The sequence below is a fragment of the Podarcis gaigeae genome (assembly GCF_964106915.1).
Source record: "Podarcis gaigeae genome assembly, chromosome: 6".
NCBI lineage: Eukaryota > Metazoa > Chordata > Lepidosauria > Squamata > Lacertidae > Podarcis > Podarcis gaigeae.
Genome location: NC_139682.1, coordinates 44,856,362 through 44,869,855, shown reverse-complemented (window position 1 = coordinate 44,869,855; position 13,494 = coordinate 44,856,362). Strand labels below are relative to the sequence as shown.

At 42.2% G+C, this 13,494-nt stretch overlaps 1 protein-coding gene across 3 annotated transcripts in view; it reads right to left on the bottom strand.

Annotated features, from left to right (window-relative positions):
- SPDEF (SAM pointed domain containing ETS transcription factor) overlaps positions 1 to 13,494 on the bottom strand; it is a 29,221-nt gene that overhangs the window by 4,196 nt on the left and 11,531 nt on the right. For all 3 annotated transcript variants that reach the window (XM_083745050.1, XM_083745051.1, XM_083745049.1), the window contains exons 2-5: positions 5,032 to 5,523; positions 2,408 to 2,605; positions 1,915 to 1,962; positions 291 to 431 (exon numbers count right to left, since the gene is read on the bottom strand). In XM_083745050.1, coding sequence (XP_083601176.1) covers positions 291 to 431; positions 1,915 to 1,962; positions 2,408 to 2,605; positions 5,032 to 5,497 — 853 coding nt within the window. In that variant the 5' untranslated portion in view covers positions 5,498 to 5,523. The remainder of the gene's footprint in view (positions 1 to 290; positions 432 to 1,914; positions 1,963 to 2,407; positions 2,606 to 5,031; positions 5,524 to 13,494) is intronic.

Here is a 13,494-nt window from a genome sequence, read left to right as displayed (position 1 = left end):
GAAGTTTTCAATGACCTCATAAGCACCAAATACTGCAAGAGAGCTTCATGGGAATAGGTCACATATCACTTAGATATGGAGAGGCACAATAGTAACCTTACATATATGAATCATGAGCAATGGAGGTCAGAGTTTTCACACCAATGGTTTAATATGCCTGGACATTAGAACTACCACCATAAAAATATCTCTGAGTTCATGACTGCATGAATGAAACCTGGCAATGAAGGCCTATGCCCCTAAGTCAGGAGGTGGCACTGAAATTTCAAGAAGGAATCAACAAGACTCACCTTTTTCCTTATTAAGCCAGCGAATGAAGCGTCCATAGTTATGGGGTTTCAGAAGAAGCTCTTTCAGAAACTGCCACAGGTGAATGGGTTGGCCAGAGCAGGATGAGTCCACCTCACTGTCTGTCCAGTTCTCTTCACTTCCTATAAATTACCATGGCCAGGAGAAGGCAGATTAGATTGCTACAATGCACTTTGCACAGGGCTGCCTTTGAAAAATGTTCCGCAATTTCACCCAGTAGAGAATGTGGCAGTTAGGCCTGTGACTGGGGCAAATGGTTGGGAGCAAGTGACTCCTTTTGCAAGAGCTACACTGGCTTCCTGTTTATTTCCATAATGAATTCAAAATGCTGATTGATACATTTAAAGCACTAAATGGCTTAGAACGAAGCTGTCCAAATGATCACCTCCTCCCATATCAGCCTCTCTGTCCATAAATACCCACAGCAAAGGCTCTGCTTTCCATCCCACTAACATCTCAGCTACATTTAGCCGAGATACAAGAGAGAGCCTTCTCTGTTGTTGCACTGTTGGAAGATTCAGGACAGATTTTTAAAAGTACTTATTCACACAGCGCATAGTTAAACTATTTTAGAAGACATCTAAAGGCAGCCCTGTATAGGGAAGTTTTAATGTTTGATGTCTTACTGTGTTTTAATTGGTTGGAAGCCACCCAGAATGACTGGGGTAACCCAGTTAGATGGCTGGCACATCAATCAATCAATCAATCAATCAATCAATCAAGCTTACTCCCACAGGAGGCAGTGATGGCCACTAACATGGATGGCTTTGAAATAGGATTAGACAAATTTATAGAGGGGGCGGTTATTGATGGCTACAAGCCATGATGGCTAGGCTCTGCCTCTATAGTTGGAGGCAACAATGCTTCTGAATATAGTCAAACCTCGGTTTTCGAACGTCTCGGCTGCCAAACATTTTGGAAGCCGAACGCCGAAAACCTGGAAGTGAATGCTTTCGTTTCCAAATGTGCACTTCCAAGGTGCATTTTTCAATTTTCCCTGTTGAACTTTCTGACAGCCCTTTGATCCTCAGTCTTTGAACATTTTGAAAACCAGGGTTCCACTATACCAGTTGCTTCTGAAACTACAGAAAGGGAGAGGGCTCTTGTGCTTGCATCTATCTTGCTGGTTTCCCATAGACATCTGATCAGTCACTGTGAGAACAGGATGCTGAACTAATGGGCCACTGGCTTGATCCAGCAGGCTCTTCTTACATCTACCTGGTGCCCTCTGGATACTTTGACCTACAACTCCCATCAGCTCCAGTCACCTGTTTCTAAGCTGCCTTGACATTTTCGTGGAAAGGTGGGGTACAACTATTTTAATTCTAATTTTAAAAATCACCCCAAAAGAATGGAAGTATACATTTCCTCTTTTTGCCCAACAGCAAGAAGACAACACAATAAGCAGAACACAAACTGGCATCTGTTACAAGTCATACTGCAATTCATTTGCATAGTGGCTAAAAACACCACTTGGTTTCCTGAACCTCTTCATCTGCACCCCAGTTGCTTCCCAGCTGTTTCTACTCTCCTCCCCACATCATTCATTCATTCATTCACTCATTTACTGCTTGCTTTCGTTACATGCGGAAAGGGTGAGCTCACCACAGTAATGCATCTCTCCAGGGGCAGCTTTCTCCTTCATCCAGGCAGCTGGGAAACAAACACAAATGTCACAGGATGGTCCAGTGGTCTGGCCATTGCACTCTGGTGGGCCCTGTTTCCCCACACCTGGGGATCTCAAGGAAAGCACTTGCTCATAGATTTGGAAGGAAGGAAAACCCCAGTTCCCTGCTGCGTGACAGGCCCATCCACCCTGCATCATTTCCACTATTGATTGCCTAACAGAGAAATAATTGAACCGAAAGACTTGCTGTTCCATTAGGCTGAATGCTGGCACAATTTCAGTGAACGTGGCCATAAGCCAATGGTATGAAAAGTTCCATCGACATAAATTATTTCCCTTTCCCTGTAAAGGCAGCATTGGTTTGCAGGAATGAATTCCCAGACAGCAATAGGAGATTGCTAAGAGTAAAAAGAAAAAAAGTTCTGCTTTTTAGCTGTAATATATATTTTTTCCAGCTCAGTCTCTAGATACCTGACTTCCAGATGTCCAGATGAGCATGCAGGACATCCCCACATGCTGGGGATCGCTGACGGAACTGCTCCTCAGACATGGCACATAGGTCCTTCCCACCCAGATCCTGGAATGATTTCCCAATCTGGGGGAGCCTGTATTGGTGTTCTGTCCACAAGATCCACTTCTGGACATTCCCTGGACTCCAATCTGCTGGGTCTATAAGGGAAACAAAGAGATACCGGGTATATTCCCCCCAAAAAACCCCAACAGTTTGTATTGTCTTAAGTATAATTCATCCAGAAAGAAAATGCACAAAGCATTCTAGATGACCAGCATTAGCAGAGGAGAACTTCCCCCACGTTCTGGTTTGTCCACAACTCTCAAAGGTATATGTGTGGGGAAACTCCCCATGCTTGAAATGAAATTTATTCCAGACCTAACACAATGACATAGTAAAGAATTGAACGATGAGAATAAAATGTGAACACATTCTCCGTGTCTCACACTGAAAGAATATGAAACAAAATTATCATTCTGCTTAAAAAAAAAAATCCACAAAAAGTCAAATTGCTTCATTTGCCAATGCATAGTGACAGAGAGTTCTTTCCCCCATGCCTTCTGCTACAACTTTTGCTGTGTGGTTTTTTAAAATCTCCAGCCAATACCTCTGATGCCAGTGTGTGATCTCCAAGCTGCCATTTTTCATGGTGTAGCATTTGTTTATATCAGACAGAGACCCAGGCTACGTACACAGATGACTGTGCTTCTACTACTGGTTTGGGAAATTGCATACATGTGTTAGCCACAATCAATATCTATCCTGTTGCTTCTTACGAAACATTGCATCATTTTGATGCATTTTCTCCTAAACCGCCTTTGATTCAAATTGAGAAAAAGAACAGCAGTTCAAGATACAGGTAGGTAGCAGTGTTGGTCTGCTGTAGTCAAAACAAAATAAAAAAATCCTTCCAGTAGCACCTTAGAGACCAACTAAGTTTGTATGAGCTTTTGTGTGCATGCACACTTCTTCAGATACACTGAAACAAAAGTCCTAGACAGTTCAAGAGCCACTGGGATGGTAGAAGTAAAAAAATAATCAGTACTGATAGTTGTAATGGTGCATTCATGTCATAATGTGTGCTACCAGCTGTGAAGTCTTTCCTTATAGCTCCAAGACAGCAGAAAACAAAATCAAATAAGTCTTCTGCAAGTCACCCAGGAGTTCTATGTGGGTGAACAACAATGCTAATTCCAGGGCAAGTGGGGAAGGTAGCAAGACATTGGTGCCTAGAATAGCACACTCAGCAGATATGGGGCACAATATTCTGATAAACATTCTCACATCCATTCCCAGGAACTTCTCTGATCCTCCTCATATGGAGGGAGGGGACATTGACGAATCAAGGGAAATGAAGGAATGCTGCTGCATAATAAGCCTGTGGCTTGATAAGGTCTTGAAGGGCTTATCCCAAATGGTTAATGAATACAAACCCCATCCTGCTTCATATTTTTCCAGTTGACAGCACCCATTTGGGGAGACACAAAACTGTTGGGCCAGCCCAGTATCTTTCCCCTTGGACCCTGCCTTTTGAGTATGTAGAGTTTCACAGTGTGAAACACCATTCCGCTCTGCAGCTAACTGTAATCAGAAGCATGGGTTATTCCCTGTTCCTTCCCTTTAAAAACAAACAAACCACAGAATCAAATGGGAAATGTGATACTGAATATTTTGCAGAATTTGGGGGGTTTGGGTGACAGAATATTTTAGATCACAAATTCTTAGTCTTTAGAATTTGACTTCCGATGTCAAGGAGATAAAGAAGTGCACAACTTTTAGAAGACATGTGAAGGCAGTCCATTATTGGGAAGTTTTTAATGTTTGACGCTTTTTATGTGCTGGAAGCTGCCCAGAGTGGCTGAGGGAGACCAGGCAGATGGGTGGAGTATTATTATTATTATTATTATTATTAATGGGATTCGCAACCACTCTGTTTCATGGGCTAAAGGTCAACATTTGGCACCACAGAAGTCAACAGAGTTTTCACAGATTTCAATTTGCTTTAGATGCTTGAGATAAACCAATGATTAAACAGAGCGGGCCCCGCATAGGCCATTCTACACAATATCATATGAAGAATGCTTTCAGGCCCCCTTGTTACAGAGGTTGAAAGCAAGGAGGTAGGAAAGCAGAGGCAGATTTAGGGAAGTGCGGCTGGTGCAACCGCAGGGGGCGCTGCAACTATGAAGTAAACCAGAAGACAAGAGGCAGGGGGAGGGCACCAGTGAAATTTGAGACCCCCAAGGTCTGCCACTGAGGCAAGGGCCTATTCAATACATTCTCATGCCAACCCCAATGCAGTTTTGACTCATGCCCATTGTGGCAACTCTATTCAATAGCCACATTGCACCAACAGCATACACGGTATCTTTCACAGGCAACATAAGCGGTGGCCTGAGACTAGCATGGGACCCGCCAATGTTAGGCAAGCAATATTAACTTCAGCTTACGAATTTGCATCATTGCCTAGAAATTAACTCAGCAGCAGCCACACCATAAATAAATATTTCCCCTCAGTGGGCTAATAGGCCATCCTAGCTAGACCTCCCAAGCAGTAAAAGAAGAGGATGCTCTAGGTACTCACCTGCAGCGATATTGAGAAGCTTGCAAGCCGTTTCAATGTCCTTGAGCACTTCACCCACCACCATACTCTGCACTTGCTCCAGGGAGTGTTCTTCCAGGTGAAGACTGGCTTGGTAGTCCATATCAGGTGTAAGGCTCAAACCTTGACTGTCAATGATAGGGCACTGCTCGGGTTCTTTAGGTACTTCTGCCCTGCCGCCTTGGCTGCTGGGCTGCTGGCTTTCGGCCAGACCCTTCGGAACCCAGTTGCTGTCGTCTGGGTAGAGCATATCAAAGTACTGCAAGCAGAAGGTGGGTAGGGTTTGCTCGGGTGTGGCAGGAGGGCTAGGACTGTCAAGAGACCTCCAACTCTGGCTGTCAGGGTCTTGCGCAACAGGCAGTTTGTCGAGACCAGAATACAGCAAAGGATCTTGAAGGGTGACCCGGCTGCGTGGCAGAGCAGTCAAACCTTGGTCAGCACTGCCCATCACTCTGCACAGGTTTGTCTCCAGATCTGTCATCAAAAAAAGGGAGAAGGAAGGAAAGGGGGGCAGAGAAACCCACACACCAGTTAGAAGGGATGGTTTGATAGTAATTTCTGCATTTCTGCCCAGTGATCAGGGACAATGGAGGAGAGCTAAGCCTGTTAACAGGAAAGAAACCACCAAAGAGTCACTCTGTGGCCAAAGAGACCTCTAGATGAAAATAGGTTAAATAGCTCTTCATGAGCCCAGGCAACTTCTCTTCTGGGTCATTTGGCAATAAGAGGGCAGGGGAAGGAATCCTGTCAGTAAGGGCAAAGGGATAATCAAATGCAGAAGAGAGAGTTGCCCATGATCAGGATCAGATAATATCTTTATGGTGAGCAACAGCAAATCTCTTTCTACTTTCCTGAGGGTGAGAAAGGAGGAGGGACCAAAACCTTTAACATGCCGAACCCATCAAAGGGAACTTGTCAACACACGACCAAAAAAATCACAGATGGGCTCAAACCACATTTAGTGCTGGAGTTTGAAAGTTCAGTCTGGTATTTTATTTTGTTTTTTGGTATGATAAACTTGTGTCTGTATTCCTGTTTGTCATCCTTAGTCTGCACGTTGCCTCTCAAAGGAGCACCTTGGTTGCAGAGCCAGCTTAATTCTATATATTCAATTCTACTCCAATGGTGAGACTTCCTTACAATTTGCATGTTTGTTTGTTTGTTTGTTTGTTTGTTTGTTTCATAAATTTTATAGACTGCTTGATTATTAAGAAGAAAAATCCCTCAAAGCAGTTTACAAAGGATAAAACAGTAAAATCAAGAAACAATTGCAATCCTACTTTAAAACATACAAAAAAGTAAAGAACTAAAACAGATCAAAATTATCTCAACTTTCTAAGAATCTCAATAGTTTATTCACTGGTGTGTGTGTTTAAAAGAGAAATCAGATGTGATCATGTAAAATGCTATTGACACAGGGGCTGGGGCATGCCCGTGTTACTCTGTGAACCTTTACATGTTTAGGGGTCAAAACAAAACTGTGGTGTCTATTTCACCCAGATGAAGGGAAACTCCTACTTATGCGAATATTTACACATCTTAAATTGCCCAGCAACTAGAGCTGTGGCTAAACTAACATTTTAAAATGCCATTGGGATGTAATGCACAGCTGACAGCCCTGCAAGCAAAGGCTGGATGCTCACATGGTACAGAGACCAGCATCTCATACTGTCTTCTTCTGGCCAGGTATTCTTTCTGCAGTTTTAATGTCAGAATGAAATGGAAGGTCAGTGTGTCAGGGGAGGTCCTCAAACAGCTACTTTTGAACTATTGTTTTCAGAAAATTCTCCTATCTACCCCAGGTGAGATATCAGAATAAAGCCCATTTGGATTATTTGAGAATCATTATTTGTTTGCATTGCTATGCAGACAACAACTTGCTTGCTCCCTGTGATACAGTGGTACCTAGGGTTACATATGCTTCAGGTTTCAGACTCCGCTAACCCAGCAATAGTGCTTCAGGTTAAGAACTTTGCTTCAGGACAAGAACAGAAATCGTACTCCGGCGGCGCGGCGGCAGCAGGAGGCCCCATTAGCTAAAGTGGTGCTTCAGGTTAAGAACAGTTTCAGGTTAAGAACGGACCTCCGGAACGAATTAAGTACTTAACCCGAGGTACCACTGTATGCTGCTTTTCCTTCTAAGATTAAAGGGCTCAGGTATGGACCACACACAGTCCAGTTCTCCGTAGCTTCTCTCCTATTCCCTTCATAAAGCATAGTGAGATATTGAAACATTCTGTTTTCCTTTTAAAAATCACTCCAGTCAGCCACACTCAAGCATAAGTGTATATAAAAGAAGAGCACTTCTTTGTGGTGTTAAGTTCCTGGACACATGTGTGCATGCAGAGATAACATCAAGTCTGAGGGATATTTATGTGCAGGAGTTAATTGGACATCAGTGGGATATCCAAAATGTACACAAATGTAATAGAAAAGACACTGTAAAGGCAACACACCTTCATAAAAGATTGTGGCTGTTGAATGTGAACTCACACATTTGCTCTAGTTTGTTGCAATGTCTTCTTGTACAGAGCAAAAACTAGGGTCAAATCCATACAATGCATTTAAAGCACTCTTATACCACTTTAACAGTCAAGACTTTCCCCCAAGGAATCCTGGGAACTGCAATTTGCAAACGGTGCTGGTCTACCACAGGTCCACTAACAACTCTCAGTGACTTCTTGGGAGGTTTGGCTTTTTGAAGACATTTTCCATCAAACTGGGAATAGGTGAAGTGATATGAATCGAATGCATCACGCCATCAGAGCTTTCCCACCAGATTTGATTGATTCTCCACTTGCTGTGAAAAGTAGATTTGATTTAAAAACCAAAACAAAACACCTGCTTGCTACAGAAAATAATGTTTTGGTATCTTATCAAGTATCAGGCGGGTAAGTTGAACACATTCAGAAGGCCAGAGTGGATGCACATAGGAGAACCTAGAGTTTGACTTTGAACCTAAACACACCTACCTGAAACAGGTTATTTATTTCCAAATAAACATGCACTAAGTTCCAAGAATCAAGGTTTTGGGGAGACGGCAGAATGGGCACCCCCACAGCCTTAGACATAGCTTAACAATGCTTATGAAGATGGGCACAGGCAAGTGTCATTGAAATATTAGAAGTGAAGATCTGAGACTAGCTAAATGAACCAGAATCTTATATAAAGTGCATGGCAGCAGAGATAATGGAACCCAGATCTCCTAAATCTCAGTCACTGCAGTATCCACATTTGGCCTGGTACAATCTCCCTCAAAGAACTGTCCTATACACAAGTACGGACAGGTGACATCTGATGGATTATTTATCCACAAACATTTCAGCCCTGAAATCATGATCTGAATGAACTTTCTTTTATTTTAATCTGAGCTTTAAAATATCACACCCATCTGTCTTTGGTACAGAGAGGCCTGGCCTCAACAGAGAAAGGGATGAGCCTTCTGAATTTCCATGGCAACCTTGGTAACTGTCACAAACCAAACAGAAAGCCTGGCTGTTCCCTGAGGCTTTAAAGGTGGGAGGGGAAAGAATCACTCTGAAATGAGAGTGTGGTTAAAAGGCTGCTTACAAGGCCTCTTCTTTTTATTGGTATCGCCACACAACCCTCCCCATCCTCAAATTGTATTATACTCTCTGTCAAAGAACTCTAGAATTTTCATGTGGCATTTCAGAAATCGTGACTCACTGCTAGTAAGAAGCACAGCAATGACCAAACCCAATCATACAGCAATGACCCTAACAAAAGTAGCATACATTTATTTTATTTGTTTGTATTCAAGCCAACAATGTGTATACCGTGGTACCTCGGGTTACATACGCTTCAGGTTACATACGCTTCAGGTTACAGACTCCACTAACCCAGAAATATTACCTCGGGTTAAGAACTTTGCTTCAGGATGACAACAGAAATCATGCAGCGGCAGCTGGAGGCCCCATTAGCTAAAGTGGTGCTTCAGGTTAAGAACAGTTTCAGGTTAAGAACAGACCTCCAGAACGAATTAAGTACTTAACCTGAGGTACCACTGTACTGCTTTTAATCCCTGTCATTTCTAGCAGCACACAGGACTGCTAAAAACGAGTAAAACATGAGTTCCAACTATTAAGCCACAAATTTTCAACCACCACATGCCAACCAGAAACTATTATCAATTTCATGTCAGCAAAATAAGGATGAATGGCTTTATCGTTATAGAGGTGGGAATATTGGTATGAGGAAGGGCACTGGTTCATTGCCTTCATGCCATGACTTATTTCGGTGTAGCATTTTGGGCCACCTTTCAGGTTCCTGGGAATCACAGCTCACATTTAAAAACAGCAGCAAAGGAATCTCTCGAGCTTGCTGTAGCCTTCTTTGAGCCAAATAAAGGTGCCCTTTGTGTAAGGGTTTTATTTGCAGAAGTGTTCTGTACAGTACGTTACTATCTTTGCTCACTTCAGTGTGCCAAAAAAATTCATTTCCGTACTGCTGTTTCTAGCAAGTTTCTGCCCAAGGGCTGGACCCATATTTGCTCCCCAACATGAATGCTATATCGTAAATAAGTTATAATTAAATGTCACCACTTGCTGCAAGCCAGAGACCCATTACTGGCCAATGAAAGACAAGTGGAAGAGGGCATCTTACAGTTTGATTTGTTCTTAAAGCAAACCAGGCATGCAGGTTCCTGCCACTTATCACACAGAGTGGTCCAACATCTCTAATTTACAGCTACAGATATTTCCTAATTATCTCTGGGAGGGATAATTAAATGAAATTAAAAACTCATGTGGATCTGCACAGCTACAGCTAAAGACAAGATATGTTACAGATTTAGAAAGTGGGGCACTGGGGAGGTAAAAGGGTTTTCCAGTGGTGACACAAACACATGAACTGTGGAGCTCTTTAAAATAAAAATAATAAATAACTGCATGAGTTGCTGACCTCCTTTGATCACTATTAAATCCTATCTCTTACATGGCATGTTATAATTGGAAAATTATAATCATAGCTGAAATTAATACCCATAGTTAAAGAAAAGGAAAAAAAAAAGATTTCAAGAAAACTTTAGCATTCGATCATTTTTTTAAAAAACTGCAGCGTTGTAAAAGACTGACATTTCAAAAGCCGTATCTCTGTCGTAGATCTGTGAAAGTTTGGCTCTTTTTGCAGAAAAAGCAAATAAAAGAACAACTTAACCTAAGCAAAGCAAGCACTCCGTTCCTTCCTTGCACAGGCAGTACAAGTTGGTTTCAACTCAGACTTGCTGGCACAGTGTAATTTCTAATGGGCAGGTAATTCAAACACAGCGCTGACAAATCAGGCACAGATGCTCAAGGGATTGTTCAACTCAAAGGCTTCCATTAAGACAGAAGACTGTGACCTTTGGAGAGCTCCCGGTGAAAATACAAACTGCTGACAATATATTTAGCCACATAGGAAGCTGCCTTCTACCATTTATACTACATTTAGCCCAGTATTACTACTCTGGTTGGTAGGAGCTCTCCAGGGTCTCAGGTAGTTCTTTCTTTTCCCATTACTTGCTACCTGAATGTTTTAACTAGACATACCAGGAATTGAACCTGGACCCATCTGCATGCAAACTGCACGCTCAGTTACCACCAACCTATATTCCACCACCGCCACCCCCAGCCCTCAATATTTGAGAAGACATATTTGTGACTTCTAAAATTATGGAAAGTAGTATTTCTACTGGCACCACTTCCAGCAACTATGATCCTGCAAACTTCATTAATGCACCCAAAATGTTTACTCTTATTTAATTTCCCCCTTACATTTCTATCCCACCTTTCTTCCATCATGGACCCCAAGGAACAATCACCCATCCAGGCACTGGCCAGACTCAAATCTGCTGTGCTTCTGCAGCCTCACATGCCTTCAGACCATACAGCATCACTGGGTTCATTTCTCACATACCCATCCCCCCAAATTATATCACCCACTGACACAAGTTTTGACAAAATGGATGTCTCTGCTGCATTCACATGAGAACATGTACAATTGCTCACAAATGTGGCTGAACCCACCAGGTCTCTCTCTCTCTCTCTCTCTCTCTCTCTCTCTCTCTCTCTCTCTCTCTCTCTCTCTCTTTCTCTCTCTCTCTCTCTGATTCTGTATTTTTAGTGCTTTATCCTGCAAATAGGCAAGAAAGTGGAGGACAGTCTTAAAATAAGACTATGCTTTCAACCAAATGTTCATGAAAGATACTGGCATAAATTTTAATGTTCCTAATTAAGCTGATGTGAGCCTAGGCAGGGGAAATTGGAACTTCACCCAGATATGAAGGTTCAAGGAAGCCTAGCCTTATTCTATTCTATTCTATTCTATTCTATTCTATTCTATTCTATTCTATTCTATTCTATTCTATTCTGGTCTATTCTATTCATTATAGTATTGATAAAGATCATGCTTGAAGATGCTTCTTCTAATTTCCCTGGATCTATATGGGATCACATGAGATCTTGTGAGATTTGCTGGAGTTGATCTGAATCAGTGTTGGAAAACAACAATTGGGGTGAGGGGGAGAGAATTTGTGCCTGTACAGGAAATTCTAGAAGAGAGAGGCGTGTGCCTCTTTATGCAACATGCTCTCTTAAGTCCCAGAATGTCCTGGTTCTTGTTGGCAGTTCCACAGGCAGGAGAAGCCAACAGAGGACAGAAACAGGAAAAAGGGGAAAGCAGCAGCATAAATTTGGGACATTGAGATCCCAGGGACAGCAAGAGCCTCTGCTGCAGAACATGATATGTGAGCAAATGAGTTGGGCCTCTGGTTCCCAGAGTGCATGGAAAATCTGACACCAGATCTCAGTGGGGAGGGAACAGGATCTAAAGGGATCTGTCACTTGTGCACAGCTAATATTCATAGATGTTGTCGTGCCCCTGCCATGCAATAGGGACCTGCTTCAGATAACACTATGAGGGGAGATAGGTGGAGACTGGAATTGGTGTTTGAATGGCACAGCAGGACTTTTTGAAGTGCTGGGGTTGTAGGATGCATCTTGGCTTGGCTTTGAACAGCAAAATGTATTGGGCTAATAGAACTACCATGCCTCGTTACAAATGCAAATCAAAAATTAATTAGTCCTCCAGTTTAATTCTATGTTTGATTATAACTACCATTATCATAAGCTACGCAGGCTGGAACTGATGGGAGTCCAGCAACATCTGAATGGCACCAGGTTGGGGAAAGTGACTGTAGATATAGATGATAGATAGATAGATAGATGATAGATAGATAGATAGATAGATAGATAGATAGATAGATAGATAGATGATAGATAGATGATAGATACTGTAGATAGATAGATGATGATAGCTATAGATAGATGATAGATGATAGATAGATAGATAGATAGATAGATAGATAGATAGAGATAGATAGATAGATAGATAGATAGATAGATAGATAGATAGATAGATATAGATAGATGATAGATAGATAGATAGATAGATAGATATAGATAGATAGATAGATAGATAGATAGATAGATAGATAGATAGATAGATAGAGATAGATAGATAGATAGATAGATAGATAGATAGATAGATATAGATAGATGGATAGATGCTGTAGATAGATGCTGAAACGCAACATAATCCAAGAATCCCTGGAATCTTGCACCGCTGAGAGATTGGGATGGCATTTTGCATATGTTTTCAAACTGTGTTCTGGAGTCCTTGGGGTTCATCAGAACTTTTTTGAGGTTCCTCAGGGAGAGGATTAGTAACAATCAAGTCCCACAAAAGAAAGGTTTGCTGACTACTGCTGACCTGCTCTTGCCATGTGCAGCCCAGGAGAGTGTTGGGTATTTTTTATGGCGCATCATCATTCACTGAAAACCATTTAGGCAAGGGACCATAGTTCAGTGATAGAGGACTTGCTTTTCCATGCAGATTCTTCAGTTAAAAGACAACTTCAGTTAAAAGACAAGGAGCAGGTTGTGTGGAAAACCTTTGCTGGGATCCTGGACATCTGCTGCCAGTCAGAACAGAAAATACTAGGCAAGAGGACAAATAGTCGGACCTGATAAAAGGTAGCTTCCTATGTACTCAAACAAAGGGAACATTCATTTACAAAACAGAGCAAGGCAGCTTGTGCTAAAAATGGTCTATAATATCACCAGTGTAAAACAGTGGCTGGATTCAGTCTTAGGTTTTGCCTCTACCTTCTATCCCATGTTAACAACAACAGTAACATGTGGCATAGATAGGAAAAGAAAGTGAATATTTGCTGTCCCATGAACAGTAGTGAAAGGGACAGCAGCCAGTAAGCTCTTAAGAAGAGCCCTGCTAGATCAGGTCAAAGGCCAATCCAGTGCAGGATCCTGTTGGCCAACCAGATGCCTCTGGGAAGCCCAAACGCAGGACTTGAGCACAGCAGCACTTTCTGCATGTGCCTATAGGAAGGCCACATACCTGAGTGCAACAGCAACTTTTCCACCTGTGATT